Raw genomic sequence first — 14,443 nt, forward strand, 5'->3', positions numbered from 1 at the left:
TTCTGCCACCACCTCTGCTGCATTTGCCTTGCAGTGAGCTGCCAGCCACCTCTGCTAGGCAGGAGCCCCTTAGCAAGAGCTGCTGACCTGCGAGGACGGGGAAGCCCACCAGGGGGGTCCTCTGTGAAGCCATTTTCTCCTGCATTGTTTTGTAGGACAGAACTCTTTCTTTTTAAAAACACCTTGCACAATGTTTTCTTGCTGCAAATAATCCCTCCACTTTTAATAATGCAGAATTGCCTTGTGTTCGATTTTCCAAATGGTGTGGTTGTTCTATGGATTAGCACGTTTGAGGCAATGTTTATTTGCACAAAGAGAAAGAAATAGCTTTTCTTCTTTTCTTGTTCAGCCACCCACTGCAATGCTGTGCTCAACCTGAAGAACAGAGAATCGGGCCACTGGAAGACCAAGGCCTTTCCATCTTCAGTCAAGCCAAACACGGTGGCTCTGTTAGGGAAGTCCTGTGCTCGCTATGTACATACAGACTCACCCAGTGAGCTCTTCCTCAGCCTCAAAACAGCAAGAAGGTGAATTTGCCTACAGGTATCGGGGACTGGCCACCATGATCAGCAAGGCTGATTTTTTCCCCTCCTGGTAGAGTGAGAGGGGGCAACCCCAGCACATGCTTGAGATTCACCAAACCCATGGCCTTGGCATGGATGTGTTCCTTCCTTGCCAGGAACAACACCTTCTGCTCCCCACTCAGTTTTGTTCTATAGGGATGCCACTAAAGGTTACCATTCATGAGAAGCCCCAGTGAGGCTGGGAGGCACCATCCTCCAGGTCTCTATAACACTGCAGGGATACTGACCCACACGCTTGCCATGTGCTCCTGTACCTGTTGGCTTGGCTGTGCTCTCCATGGGCTACAGGGGCTTTGAGGCAAGGACTGTGTCTCTGCCATTGTTAATCTCCAGGTCCTGGTGCACAGTCAGTCTGCACTGGGTATTACAGGCTGGGTAAATGCCTGAGAGAGCAGCCTTATGCAATGGCAGCTGCTTTGGGAGAAGGCGATTTTGTTTTGTGGTGTGGCTTCTTCTACTTCTGTGGATGTGCTAGAATCTGAGGACACTCAGGAAACACAAGCATCTACCTTCTAAGAAGAAGCAGGGGGAGTTCTGCTAAGCTGACATCTCCAAACTCGGGCCATTGTTCCAGCGGGGACCTCAGTCCTATGTGAGATTCGAGCTACAGTCAGATGAAACTTGACAGAGCATTGATAGAGCAAGACCTGGCAGCTCCCGAGGAGGATTCTAAAGCTCAGAGGGGAGCAGGAATGACGGCAGGGTTGCACGCCCTTCGTGAGGCAGGAAAGATGGAATTCATGGACAGGGAGCTGACTCCTCGTAATGGGGGTAATGCCCCCTGATGAAACAACGTGGACTGACCTTCAAACAATCATATTCTACTTTTAATATACTAAGCTTCATGCATCAATGTGATCAAAATTTTATCCGTTTTTTAGAGTGGGAATTCTTACTCCAAAGCTGAAGTATCCATTTCTGCAGGCCAGACCTGGAAAGGGGTGGGTCATCTCAGCAGAAGCCGCGCTCATTTCCCCCTTTCCAGGCCAGCCATGTGCTGTTCCCTGTGACATATTGCTCTAGCTTTTTTTTCCCCCTCTAACCCTGAAAGAACTGGAAACTCTTCACTTTAATTTGGACCAACACTGATCCCTTCGCTCTTGCCATAACTTAGCAGCTGCTTCTTAAAACCCAGAGGACCAAAATAGTCATAGACTCTGTTTATCCAAAGGAGGGCTGGGCCAAGAACCCCATCTCTGAAAGTGACTTTCTCCTCCGTTTAAAGCAAGTTTGAGGTTCTGAGTCACAAAAGACCATTTGGCAGGAAGATGGTGGCTGTGTCCCTGCTAATGATAGCCTCTGGGTAGAGCTGAATGCCCCATCAGACGGAGCCCTGCTGAGCTGAGCTCCGTGGGGACTTTGCTGCTAAACCCCCTGCCCAGAAGCTTCCTGCAGACCCTTTCAAGTCTCCACGACAGTCCTGGACCTAAGGGGCAGGTCTGAAATCAGAAGTGAGATTGCTCTGGAGTTCCCAGGACAGGGGCTCAATTCCACAAAATCAAACCTCCCTCTGTTCACAACTGCGGGGGGTGGGGGGTGGGGTGGGGACTGCTTTTTCTTGTAAACTTTCACTTCTGACACTTACCAGGAAGTGCTCAGCCCTGTCTCCTTAGATGATTCTAAACCTCAGCTTTGTGTCAAATCTTGTCCCTTCTTCCAGCGGTCAAAACAACTTCTTTTCTCCATAACGTCGGTTATGGAAACTCACACCCACACCTTTTTTAGAACGACTGCATTTTATGTAGCATCCTTCACAGGACAACCGCGAGAACATAAAACGCTTCTTAATGTCAGTGAGTGGCTGGTGGGAGAAAGATAACACATGCCAGCCCTGGTCCCATGTTCCCATGTTCTCGGTGTCTATAATCCTGATTTTGGTGGAAAGCTTCAAAGTAGTGCCAGGAGTCTGATTAAAAAAAAAAAAAAATCCAGGGAGGAATATTTCCAACTCAAATAAAATAGCATGGGAGCTGGAGGTGGATAATCGAGAATCTGATGCTTAGTACCCTGAGTTAGACATGTCAGCGCCCCAGGTTGGCACATGCTTGCTTGTGACTTCCTGCCTAGATAAAGAGAAGTGAGTGTTCAGTGAGTGCAAATCAACCTCTGGCAACAGGTAAAGCTGCAGTAGATGAAGAGCAAAGGAGGGGGAGATCCAGCCTCTCTCTTGCTGCATGTGGTTTCTTTCAGGGCTTGAAGATACAGGTAAGCTGTGTTGTAATCGTCTTAGGTGGACAGCAACTGGGAGGGGAAATGGGGACCTGGAGAGAGTGTGTCTGGCGTGTGTTGGGGGCCTGCTGAATTTCATAGGTTTTATCAGCACATGAGGCATCTTCCTGCATACCTTCACCCGCTCCCCAGTTCACAGGTGAGACACGGGGGCAGAGGGGTCAAAAGACTTGCCTGGTCACTGAGAGATGCAGACAGTGCGGAAGGCAGATCTGAGACCCTGTCCGCAGCTCTTCCCACCACACTGCTCTCAAGATCCTTCTAGTTGCCCTCCTGTGATGGGCTCTGGGAGGGCAGGGGAGGTCAGGTTCCGCAGGTAGAGAGCTCACACAAGGAGAGCCCCAGGGGAGGGCAGGCAAGCCCCCCTTTTCCCATCTTCCCTCTTTCTCTGACTCCATACAGATTTCCCTGCCCTCCTCTTCTCATGCACTGTTCTCTGTGAGAATGTTCTTTGGGAATGTGACTGTGAGATCTGGCTCCTCACCTTCCCACAGTGTGCAGGGGGCTTGGCATGTAGCAGGTGCTCCAAAAAGAGAGCTTGTATAGTTCAAGCCTTATCTCTGTATGACCCACCATCGGTGCGTGTTAGGGATGAATTTTCATTGTCAGCAAGGTTGGGCTGAGTTTGTGTGGACATGTTGGAAAGCGAACGGCTGGGACTTCTTACACCCAGATACAAAGATAGTTGTTTTCCTTCCCGTCCTATGAAGAAGGCAAGTACTTTCCTTTGGGCTTTCAAGTCGGAAGCGAAACTCCGGCTGCCCATGTCAGCTCTCCACTGAAGTTTAGGAATCGGGGTTGTGTGACATGTTTGGTTGCCAACTGCTGAAATGGAGGGGTCAGCCAGCATGGGACTCCACTTTTTAATTCAATTATTTTCTAATCAATGTTTATCTCTTTTAAAAAAAGGTCTGTAGAAAACTGGCAATAAATTGTTACTTAAATACTTGCAATGCTGGTATGTTTTGCTCATAAAAATGCTTTCTAGCATATTTTTAATAGCTTCCCTACTTGTTGGTTGGAATTTGGGCATCCTTATTTGTAAATTGAAACTGCTCCTTCCCCTACCGTTTGTCAACGTCACCTCCGTCTCTGCTCTTTACCACCACTGTCCTCTCCTGTATGACACAGGGCCCTGGGAAGGGAAGACACTGGGGGGCAAAAAGTCCTCACCCCATGCTTGGTGTTTGATGAACACCAACCCTGGCGATGGCAATGGTGAGAGGTGAGGCCAGGTTGAGCTAAAGGATGCAGACCCAGGTTAGGGGAGAAAGACAATTTTTCTTTAAGTGGATAAATCAGTAAGCGCTCGCTACAGGCATGCCACCCTGTATTTGGGTGGCATCTGGCTTGAATACACTGAATTCTTCTGTCGGCCCTGGCTTTTCATGTGACTTTTCTTTCCCTTATTTCTAGATTGGACCAAAGCTGATGAACGGTGTTGCTCTAGCAATAGGGGTGCTTCCTTGCTGTTGATATTGGGGGACGAGGAACAATTGCAATCTGAGAGTCCCCTGGGACTGGGGGGGGGGAGGGGAAACCCAAGCAGCCTTGTCTCTTGTGCAGAACGCCAGCCAGGAGATGCTGTGTGTCAGCGCCCTGAGTCTTCCTAATGAGGATAAATGCCCTCCGCTTCTCAGCGGGAACCAGGGCAGAGGAGGAGATATCCCTCTGTGGCTGTCAGGTGGAGCTGGGAGGGCAAGGAATATGTCCACAACAGCTCAGGAGGCTGATGAAACAGAAATAGGAGAATTTCACAAGAAAGGCCAGGTGGGCACACAAGGTGCTTCAAGACCCTGCAGAAGCCACCCTGGGTACCCATTTTCCAAGCCAATCCTGAAGTCGGGCAGGTCCCATCGACATACCCTTAATCCACCTGAGACTGGGAAGGCCTGGGTTGACCACAGGCTCCCGAAGGTCCTCCCAGATCTGGTTCTCAGGACTGGACTGCAGCTGGTCCTTGACTCCACCTTGCCCTTAGGGTCTGGGGTCTCCACATTCAGGGAGAGGGCTCTGCTTTCCTGGGCGCCGGTGTCTCTGGGGTGACCATCTATCCCCTGACTTGAGGTGGCTGCTGGCCTGTGAGTCTCCACGGCTGTGATCTTCCCCTTAATTAGGATCTTACTATGATTTTTTAAAAAAATATTTTCTTTTAACACCAGGATTGAACCTAATTTCTCCACTGGGCCACATCCCCATTCCTTTTTATATATTTTGTTTACAGACAGGGTCTTGCTAAGTTCCTTAGGGCTTTACTAAATTGCTGAGGCTGGCTTTGAACTTGCGATCCTCCTGCCTCAGCCTCTCAGGCCACAGGGATTAAAGGCATGCACCACTGTGATGGCTTTACTATAACTTTTCAGAAACCCCAGGATCCTCAACCTTTCCCCTGGGCCTTCCGGGGTATGTCCATGTCCCTATGGGCCTGGTCTCCAGACCCTAGTCTACTCTTCTCTCTCCTTGCCTACTTGGGACTGGGGGTCTTAGTCCAATTAAATGACATGGCTATTCATGCTCCCCAGGAGTTTTTATCTAGTTGAGTAGACAGAACTTATATATGCACAGTGTATGCAATTCACATTTTAAAGTACACTAAATAGATATGGATTTTAAAAATACAGTGCACGATTAATTGACAAATATATTTTACAGAGAATTGGTGTAAGAACTTGGGGAGGGGTTGGGGTAATCAGAAAGGGCCAAATTTGACCTTCTGATCTGGGAAAAGAATTATGGATACTTTTTGTTGTTGTTGTTATTAGAAGAAAGAGAGCAGGGAAGGTTCATATGGGTGAGCTGAGTGCCTCCCAAATTCCTATTGAAATCCTAACCCCTGACCCCCATTATCTCACACCAGGACTGTGTTTGAAAATAGGGTCTTTAGGGAGGTCATGAGGGTAGATTCTGCTGTAATAAGCCTGGTGTTCTGTTGAGAAGAGGTTGGGACAGAGACCTGTGCATGCACAGACGGCGTAAGACAGGGAGAGACCTCTGAAGAAACCACCTGCTAATGCCTTGACCTTGGACTTCCAGCCTCCAGAGCAGTAGGACAGGAGACGTCTGGCTGCAGCCACCCAGTCTGCAGTGCTTTGTAATGATGGGTCTGGACGAACACGGGGGTCTACAGATGCATGGAGCCATGGCAGCAAAAGCCAGAACACACTCGGTGGGAGGGGACTCTTTTCTTGGGGCAGAAAAGTTCCCAATGCAAGGACAAGGGGAGTGAAGAAGTCCCAGTCAAAGATGAGCTGGTGGGGACAGGAAGAAGAAGCAGAGCCCAGAAGGGAAGAACATCTCTGCCTAGCTGACAGTTTTGCCTGGGGTGTGCCTCCTGTGCCCAATGCTAAAGGAGCCAGGTTTACTTTATAGGATGAATTAAGGCCTCGAAGTCCCCAGGGAAAATCCAACAGAAAAGAAAGATTAAAAGCAAGAGACAAAAGATGAGGAGCAAGAGGACAGAAGGTGACTTTGCGAGGCTCAGTTCAAGACTCTGAATTGTCAGTGAGCGGCGACTACTGGCAACGGAAGAGGTGCCCACCCCGGGAGTGTGGTCAGCAACACCAGGAACCGCTCTGACCACCAGCTGTTTTCTAACACGTGGCCGCACACAGTGTTGGCACCTTCATTGGAACCAACAGTGTAAGCCCAGAGAGACAGCAATACAAGGAGAGGGTGAATGTTCTTGAGGACTGGGGCCTTGAGAACATCCTCACCTTTGTGGACAGGTCCCCCGCCCTGGGCAGGGAGGCTGCAGGGACCAGAATTCACTGAGTCAGGGCTGTTACTCAGGGAAGCCCCGTCCTGTCACCCAGAGCAGAACATTCCACGGAGAAGGGTGCCTACCCCAACATCTCACATGGTCAGTAAAGTCAGCAGGAAGTTCAGGGTGGAGTTATGGAGACAGAGGAAGGGACAGGACAGGAGGCTGGGAAAGGCAAGATCAAGAGCAGGGGAGGGGGAAGGGCCCCTGCCGCACAGTGTTCTTCCAAAGCTCCCCTTTTGTACTCAAAGGAGGCAGCAGTGTCATTAAAAGAGCCCCAATGTTTCCAGGTCCTTCTCTAGCAGTTCTGCACCCACTGCACCCAGGCCCAGTGAAGGCATCTCCTCAGCACTGCAGGCACCCTGCCGGGCGCCATGAGCACAGAGCTTATTTCCAATTGGGAATGTCCTTCTGCCCCTCAGCACCCACCAGGGCTGGAGAGGGAAGGGCAGGGTGCTCCCCAGCACACACCTCGCTCGGAACCTGGCTTTGGTGCCTGGGAGGGCCAACTACATTTCCCCATAGCAACACCACGTCTTTCCCAGTTAGGGGACCCCTGACTTACAGAAAAAAGAAAAAACAGGAAAAAGAAGAGGAGAAGAAGAGCTCCTCCTTCTGTTTGTCCTTTGGCAGATGTCCTCCGTTTGTACCCCATGACTCTCAGTGAGCTCCAGGCAGGGCTTGCAAATGCCCCGGTACAGGGCACTGTGGTCAGGAGGACTCTCCAAGGAGCCAAGTGTGGCCCCCAAAGACTTCTGTGGACCTCCCCTTTAGTAGTTTCCAAGGGCTTGGAGGAATTTGAGGTTAGCCTTGGTCAAGGGGCATGTAGTTGTGGCTGTTCTCTGAGTCAGGCCCAGGAGGTGAAGGGCTGAGCCAGAAACCCATTCACCTGGGCTCCTGTGGACCTGTCTGCTCTGTGAGGGACAGTGAGGGAGTGCAGAGGGTCTCACCTCTGCTTTTTGCACCTGCTCAGAAAATCACCCTGGGACCTGAACTTGTCACTTTGACTAGCAACTCATGCAGGTTGGGAGCATAGATTTAGCTAAGTGGAGATGTGTCAATGAATGACATGTTTAAAAAATGTTTATATGCTGAACACCCCAAACTCTTTCCTATTATTTGTACTGTGCTGGAAGCTGTGCTGGGTGGCAAATTGATCCTCATGGGCTAAATCTGGTCCACACCTTTTTTTTTTTTGTCAAGCTAAGAATGGGTCTACATTTTTAAAGGATGATCTCCCCTACCCCCAAAAAGTCCAAACAGAGAAATACGTGTGATAGAGAACATAAAACTCATAATGCCTAAACCATTTACTAACTAGCTGTTTACAGAAAAAGTTTGCCAAGTCTTGGTGAACATTAAATAGACTTTTATTTTTTGGTTCATCTGGGAACAGCCCTCCCCTCCCCATGTGTAACAATGCCTGTTGGAAAATCATTCTTGATTTCTAGGCAGGTGAACTTGGAACCCATCCAGCTCCTAAGTTGGGAACTGTCTGTGCCTCTCTGTGATTTTCATGCCAAGTTAGTGCTTGGCACAGGGAGGTAGTTTGCTGCTGACCATCAGTGTCCGCAGTGACTGGCAGGCTCACTGGGAGTAGGAGTGTTCCCGTGATTCCCTTTGGGACCTTTGTGTTCCTGAGGACCTTATGGTGACAGTCATTGCTGACTGTGGCTTACATGCCACCAAATTGAGCAAACCAAGAGCCTCCTTTCCTAACTTTTCCTTAACTCCGTGGTGTTCTAGCTAGGGAGAAGGAGCAGAATTACATGTCCTGTCTGGTAGCCACGGAGAGAAATGGGGACAAACCTGCACTTGGCCCCTGGGATGATACTGTGCTGCCAGAGAGAGCAGGGGAGCAGGTGCCAACACAGCTGGAATTATGGGTTAGAGATGGAGGGGCAAAACAGGAAAGTTAGAGGTTGTGGACCTCGGGGACATGGAGGTGTTGTTGAAAAAGGAGGTGGAGGCTGAATATGGGGATATTCAAAGAAACCCCTCCGCTCACTCCCCTATTTCTTCATATGCCAAGTGAAGCCCTTGCTTCTCTTTCTGCCACATGGGAATGTCCCGAGATAAGAGAAATCACCTGGGCAAATAAAAAGCAAAGTCATGGATGAAAATAAGAAACTCACATTGGGCTTTTCAGTCTTCACGTCTTCTCTTTCACATTCAAATGCACCTGCTGTATTCAGGCTGTCTAATAGGCCCATGCCCTCGGCATATTTTTCTCTAAATACAGTATACAACTGCTTTAAGATTTTTTTTACCTAATGAAGTCTGTAGCTTTCCTAGTCTGGCCAAAATTATTTCCAGATTATAACATGTCCACACTGAACATGATATGGAGGGAGATAATGTAGAAACTCCTGAGCCACAGGGAAAGGAAAAGGAATCATTTTGCCTCTTGAAATGAGCAAGCTTCCAGCCTAACGGCAGTTCCTTCCTTCTTAGCTGCAGCAAAACACCACTAAACGCCCTGCCCCTCAGCCCCCCTGCCACCCCGCAGCCTTCCCTGCAGGTGGGAGAACCCATAATCCGGCTGCAGTGGTGAAGAAGAAATGACATTGTCCTACCCAGAGCAGATGCAGCGATTCCCAGTCCACCCACATGACATTTGGGTCTGGGGATCAAAAATAAGATTGTGCTGATGGCAACCCGGGCAAGGGGCCAGGGTCCTCTGCTGACATCCTAACTTGTTTTCCTGGCTCAGCTGGGTGACAGTCATTTCCACTCACTCATCTTGCAGGGACTTTGAAGGGCCAGAGGCCACTGCTGCCATTGCTTTTGGAAGATGGTGGACTCAGCCCTGCTCCACAGCTTAGTTTGTAGACACCGAGCAGGCGCAACAGTGTTCCAACTGGGCTCGTCGGGAGCTGTGTACAGGTGGTTTCATGGTTAAAAGTCCTAGTAGTGTAAAAGAGATCAGAGGGTCGAGTGAGTACAGCTCTGATGTCTCCATGTGTGCCACCTCTGCCACCTCTGCCTTCCCTGGCTTTTTCTAGGAGATTTGCCTTCCACCTGCTTGACTTCCCCTTGATTGCCACCCCTCCCCGCTTTGTTGATGAGCAGAGCTCTTGTCCTTAAATACATCAACAAATGTTCACATAAAGAGGCAGCGTTTTTTGGCAGGAGGACCTGTGCAGATCTCGCCCCAGAAGCAACTGAGAATGTTTGTCCAGCTGTGACTAAGTAGCTGTCATTAAAGGATGAACGATTACTTGCCCAAGCAAATAGTTTCCCCAAATGTTCTCACCCCAGGCCATGACCAAGAGACCCACTGAAGCTAGAAGATCTGCATGATGGTGCACATTGAAGAGAGGAGAGACCAAGATGGTTGCGATGTGCTGCTTTCATATGGGAAAGAAAATCCAGAGGCAGGGGGCTGCCATCTAGCAAGTAGCACAGCTGCCAATGGGTGCCTCAGATTGCCTGGGTCTCTGGCAACCTGGCAATCACCATTCTGAACCCTTCTCTCACAGTGGCATCCATGAGTTTCCCATGCTCAACACATTCTCTGCAATTCATGGTGGAAAACCTATCATCCCTTCCCTTTTCTCCAACTCAAAACAAAATTAAAAAAAAAAGTTGGAATACACGTGAGAGTAAGCAATGGATCTGTTTACATTCATTTTAAAAAAAAAAAAATACACTTCCGGAGTGTTCCTATGAACCACGGCTGGTAATCAATAACTTCAACACACCTCCCAGTGGGTGTCCTGGCCACGACTGTGTTTTCCATTCTTGGCCTACGAAGCCTCTTCTGCATTCTCTCATGTGCCCATCTTCTCCCAAGTTGGTATACTTGTCCCTTCTTGCAAGGTCTGAACAACATTCTAGATAATCAACCCTAAAAAAGTGGTGTGGTCTGATGGAATTGTAGATACAAATTTCTGATGATGACCTGCTCTTGGCTGCACTGGAGATTTGGTAGCCTACTTGCCAAGGTTAATTTGCAGTCAATCCCAAGTAACCATATTTTAAAGTGTGGGTATGAGGACCTAGGCAGGTCTCGCCCCAGAAGCAAATGAGAAGAAAAGGAGGGTGAGTAAAATGCTCTTCTGAAACCCTTGCAAATAGTCTGGGGAAATTTTTGAATAAAGAACTTCAAGGACCCTTTCAACGCATGCAATATGATCTGCAGAATCAAGGCCCATCTCGCCTCTCCCATGTGACATCAACATCGATTCTTGTGATGTCGGGACAATCCCAGAGCAGCTGCTTTTTATAACACATTGGAGAAAACATTGTAACCACTGTTACTCTGGGTAAATTCCTCCCACTCCAAATAGAAACAGTAAACATGTGAGTATAAATATGACAATCATTTGTTTAGCTGTAACAATTTTAGATAATTTTTGGCATGCTTAAAAGTACAGATATTTTTGTGGATGAGTAAAACATAACTTGTGTATTGTTTAATCCACATTGTTACTAACTTTTGGGTGACATGACCAATTCTTGGCATGTTTATACCAGTTATCATGCTATGGGAAAAGAAAAAAAAAACATGAAAAGTTTGCCTCCACAGAGAGAGTGGTGCTGGAGAACAGTGGAGCAGACAATTATTTATGGATAACTTTACATGAATACAATTGTCATGGTTTTTATCTGATGGTCAAAAGATTTCTTAGGGGTTTACTTTGATTGAAAGTGGCATGCTGACTTTTTGGTGCTCTTCATTTTCCCATATCTAAAATTTAGATTTATCCGTAAAAGTGTTTAAAAGATCATCTCTAACATGGGATAACATTTTGCTGAAGAAAAGTGATTATCTATGAGGATACCCTTCCTGCAGGGGAAACCAGGGCCAAGCGTGATGACCCCCACCCCCACCCCCAATTCAGAATCTGAAAGAAGCTCTCTGGACAACAGGGCTTATCTTTCCTATCAAGGCAGAAATTAGTGAGGCCTGCATATTCCAGTTCTCCCTAATGCCTGCCTTGAGAATACGAAGGACACATCTGGTAGAAGCATTATGGGACATGCAGAGAGGACCAGGAGAGTCTAAAAATCCAGCCAACTTCTAAGTGCCAGAATCCAAGTTCTGAACACAAGGCCAAATATCCGTCCCTCTGGACAATCAGAGGACTCTAGGCAGAATAACACCGAGGAAGCAGTCCTACTCAAAATCCAAACACAACCCACCACAAAGCCCCAACCCACATGCATGTAGACCATCCGTTGCAGCGTGGAAAGAGAGTCGCCTTTGAGAAAGATTTAAGGAAACAAGCACCTTGCAGCAAGGAAGGAAGAGAAAGATACTGGGGCCATAGCCTTGCTGGAAGTTTACGTATCCCCTTCAACCTGCTCTGGAATTCTTAAATCCTACTTTTTAAGTTCTTAATGTGGAATGACAGGCATATTTGAATTTTTACATATGGTTACCATCTCCGTCATTAGCAGTCATCTGAGTTATTAAGGTTTGTCAAAATTCGGTGTTTATATAATTGAAAAATAGCATGCTCCCCAGGTTCTTGCAGAAAGCAGGCATAGATGAAATTGAATAGGCTACTGGATCTTTTACCAGGATAGATGGGTTTTGGTCAAAAACGTTTGCAAACTCATGCTCTGGGCAGTTCTTTGGCCATCAGTCATTCCATGTTCAAGGCTGAGCATTAGTGTCTTTCAAAGTTCAGGAAGGATATACCTGGACCTTGGGCTCATTCCAATACAACCCAGGTAAACCTCACCTCAATATGCAGTTGGCAAGCAGATAAAAAGAAATGGAAGTCAAAAGAGAATGAGCTCTGTATTTTCAAATTGGAGTTCTGGAAAAGGTAAGTGATTTGTCAAGAAAGGTCTTTTTAGGCCACATCAAAAATGCTGTGGAGTAATTTGGCAATCTTTACCTTAGGAGGAAATGAGCACCCACCCCAACTTCTTGATCTTTAAATGTTGCAGAAGGAGCTTTCTTTCATCTAATCTGGGAGCTTCTGGAAGGATTTCTGTCCTTAGTAGTTAATTTGCAAAACTGAGCCTCATGTCTCTTGGGAAAAGTCTGCTTTTCCTGCTTGGTTCTTTCCACATTCTCCAAGCCCAATGGCAGAGAATGTGTCTCTGTCTCATTCTGAGACATGAATGTCCCTTTAGGGGACAAGGAACAATATCCAAAGTGCAGCCAAGGGTAAATCTCACTGTCCAGTTGCACCCAAGTTGAGAAACTCGTTGGATAAGAAATGATGGAGTTTTAAAACTCAATTTAAAAGAACGTGCCCGGGTATTGGCCGCCATCTTACAGTTCTTCCTCTCTCGGCCCTGTCTCCATAAATGTCAAATGTGGCTGTGAGTAGGTTTAGCCTGAAAATAAAATACCCTCACTTTCATCAAGAAATAGCTCCAAACTTAGAGAGTGTGCTCAAAATATTCATGATGAAATCATAATCCTATATTTATAGTCTTTTGGATTGTGTATGAAATTCTGTTTCCCATGGTGTTTTTCGTTGAAAGGGCCAGTTGTGGAAAGCAGATTCAGAAAATGACTGAGAGATATTAGCTTGGGGGAAATGCCATCTGGCTCATTTTGAACCAGGTGGTGGTGAGACATCCTGCCTCTTCCATGAGACCCACCTGCTGCCTGATGAGTTGGGTCTCCTCCCCCACCCCATTCCCAGATGGGCCTGTGTTGGATGGTGCCCTCTTGTCCTGCAGGAAGGGTGAGTGGCCTTCTGTGTGGGAAGTGGGGAGGGAGCCTAGGGTCACCCCTTTTCTCTGACCTTTCCTGTCCTCTAGACTTCCTCTCCATTCTCACTGAGGGAGATGGTGTGGATCTTAATGGTTGGAACTTGGTGGTTTTCTCCAAGGCTGGGGTCTGAGGGCCCCACACAGCAGCAGACCTGCAAAAAGCTTTTACTTCTCACCCGAGCCGTGGTGCAGGCTGATTGGTCCTTGGGCATTGTAATCCTGGCAGATCCGTGGGGCACGGAAGAGAAAAATTTCCATTCACAGACCCCGTCCGTCTTGGAGATCTTATAGAAGGTCTCCCCGGATCCCACGGGGATGCGGACCATGTCCTTTTGCTGCCCCTCCAGGGCCTGGCTGGGGGCATGCAGGGTGTAGCCCAGGGTGTGTTTAGAAGACTGCTTTCTGCGGAGACACTGGATTCTCAAGACATTCTGGAAGGCTTTCTTGAACTCTTGACTGGAGCATGGATAGATGATAGGGTTGATGCAGCTGTTTAGGTATCCAAGCCAAAATACTATTTTAAAAACTGTTTCGGAGGGTTTGAAATCAGGAAAGAAAGACCCTGGAAGAAAACACACAGAGTCATACATATATTATTTGCAATTCAATAGGCCAAGTGACTAGGAAAACAAACCAATATGCATCTTTTTATATTTTTGAATGTTTAGAAGATTCCTGATGCATCAGAGTTTATCACATTTGCCAGAAACCTCTTGGTCATATCCTCAAAGACCATTCTTATGTGGCCCATGTGTGGCCATCAATATGACAGCAGGCCCAAAGGACAAGGTGACATCAGCTCTGTCAGTGATGGAATATAACTGGGTGGTTCCTGTGAAGACTTGAATAATGAAATATTAAATACTGGTTAAGACAAATATTTTTGTCTGAATTTTGAAACAAGTTGGAATCTACTTGAATAATCCATTTTAAAATCTGGTTCTTTGGGAGTGCCTAATAATAACTATCACAAAGGACTCCAGAGTCACAAATTTTTCCGGAGTCAATTCGAGCCTGATCTCATTGACCAACAAATCTTCCTAAGCTCCTACATAGATAAACCTGATCTGTTTTTCTCTTGTGTGATGACTTAACCCTGATATTTCTCCCTTAGATTGGTCTAAACAATGTGATGTGGCACACAAAAGCCCTAACTAGCTTTACCAAGAGAGCCCTAAATGACACA

The 14,443-nt window shown here is 47.4% G+C and overlaps 1 protein-coding gene across 5 annotated transcripts in view; it reads right to left on the reverse strand.

Moving 5' to 3' along the window:
- Positions 1 to 462: 462 nt before the first annotated feature.
- Adra1a (adrenoceptor alpha 1A) overlaps positions 463 to 14,443 on the reverse strand; it is a 97,054-nt gene continuing 83,073 nt past the window's right edge. For 3 of the 5 annotated variants that reach the window (XM_071610602.1, XM_071610603.1, XM_027927054.2), the window contains one exon: positions 463 to 13,819. In XM_071610602.1, the coding sequence (XP_071466703.1) occupies positions 13,302 to 13,819 (518 nt within the window). In that variant the 3' untranslated portion in view covers positions 463 to 13,301. The remainder of the gene's footprint in view (positions 13,820 to 14,443) is intronic. The other 2 variants (XR_011707191.1, XM_027927055.2) reach the window with 2 other exon arrangements.

The sequence above is a fragment of the Marmota flaviventris genome, chromosome 3, assembly GCF_047511675.1.
Source record: "Marmota flaviventris isolate mMarFla1 chromosome 3, mMarFla1.hap1, whole genome shotgun sequence".
NCBI lineage: Eukaryota > Metazoa > Chordata > Mammalia > Rodentia > Sciuridae > Marmota > Marmota flaviventris.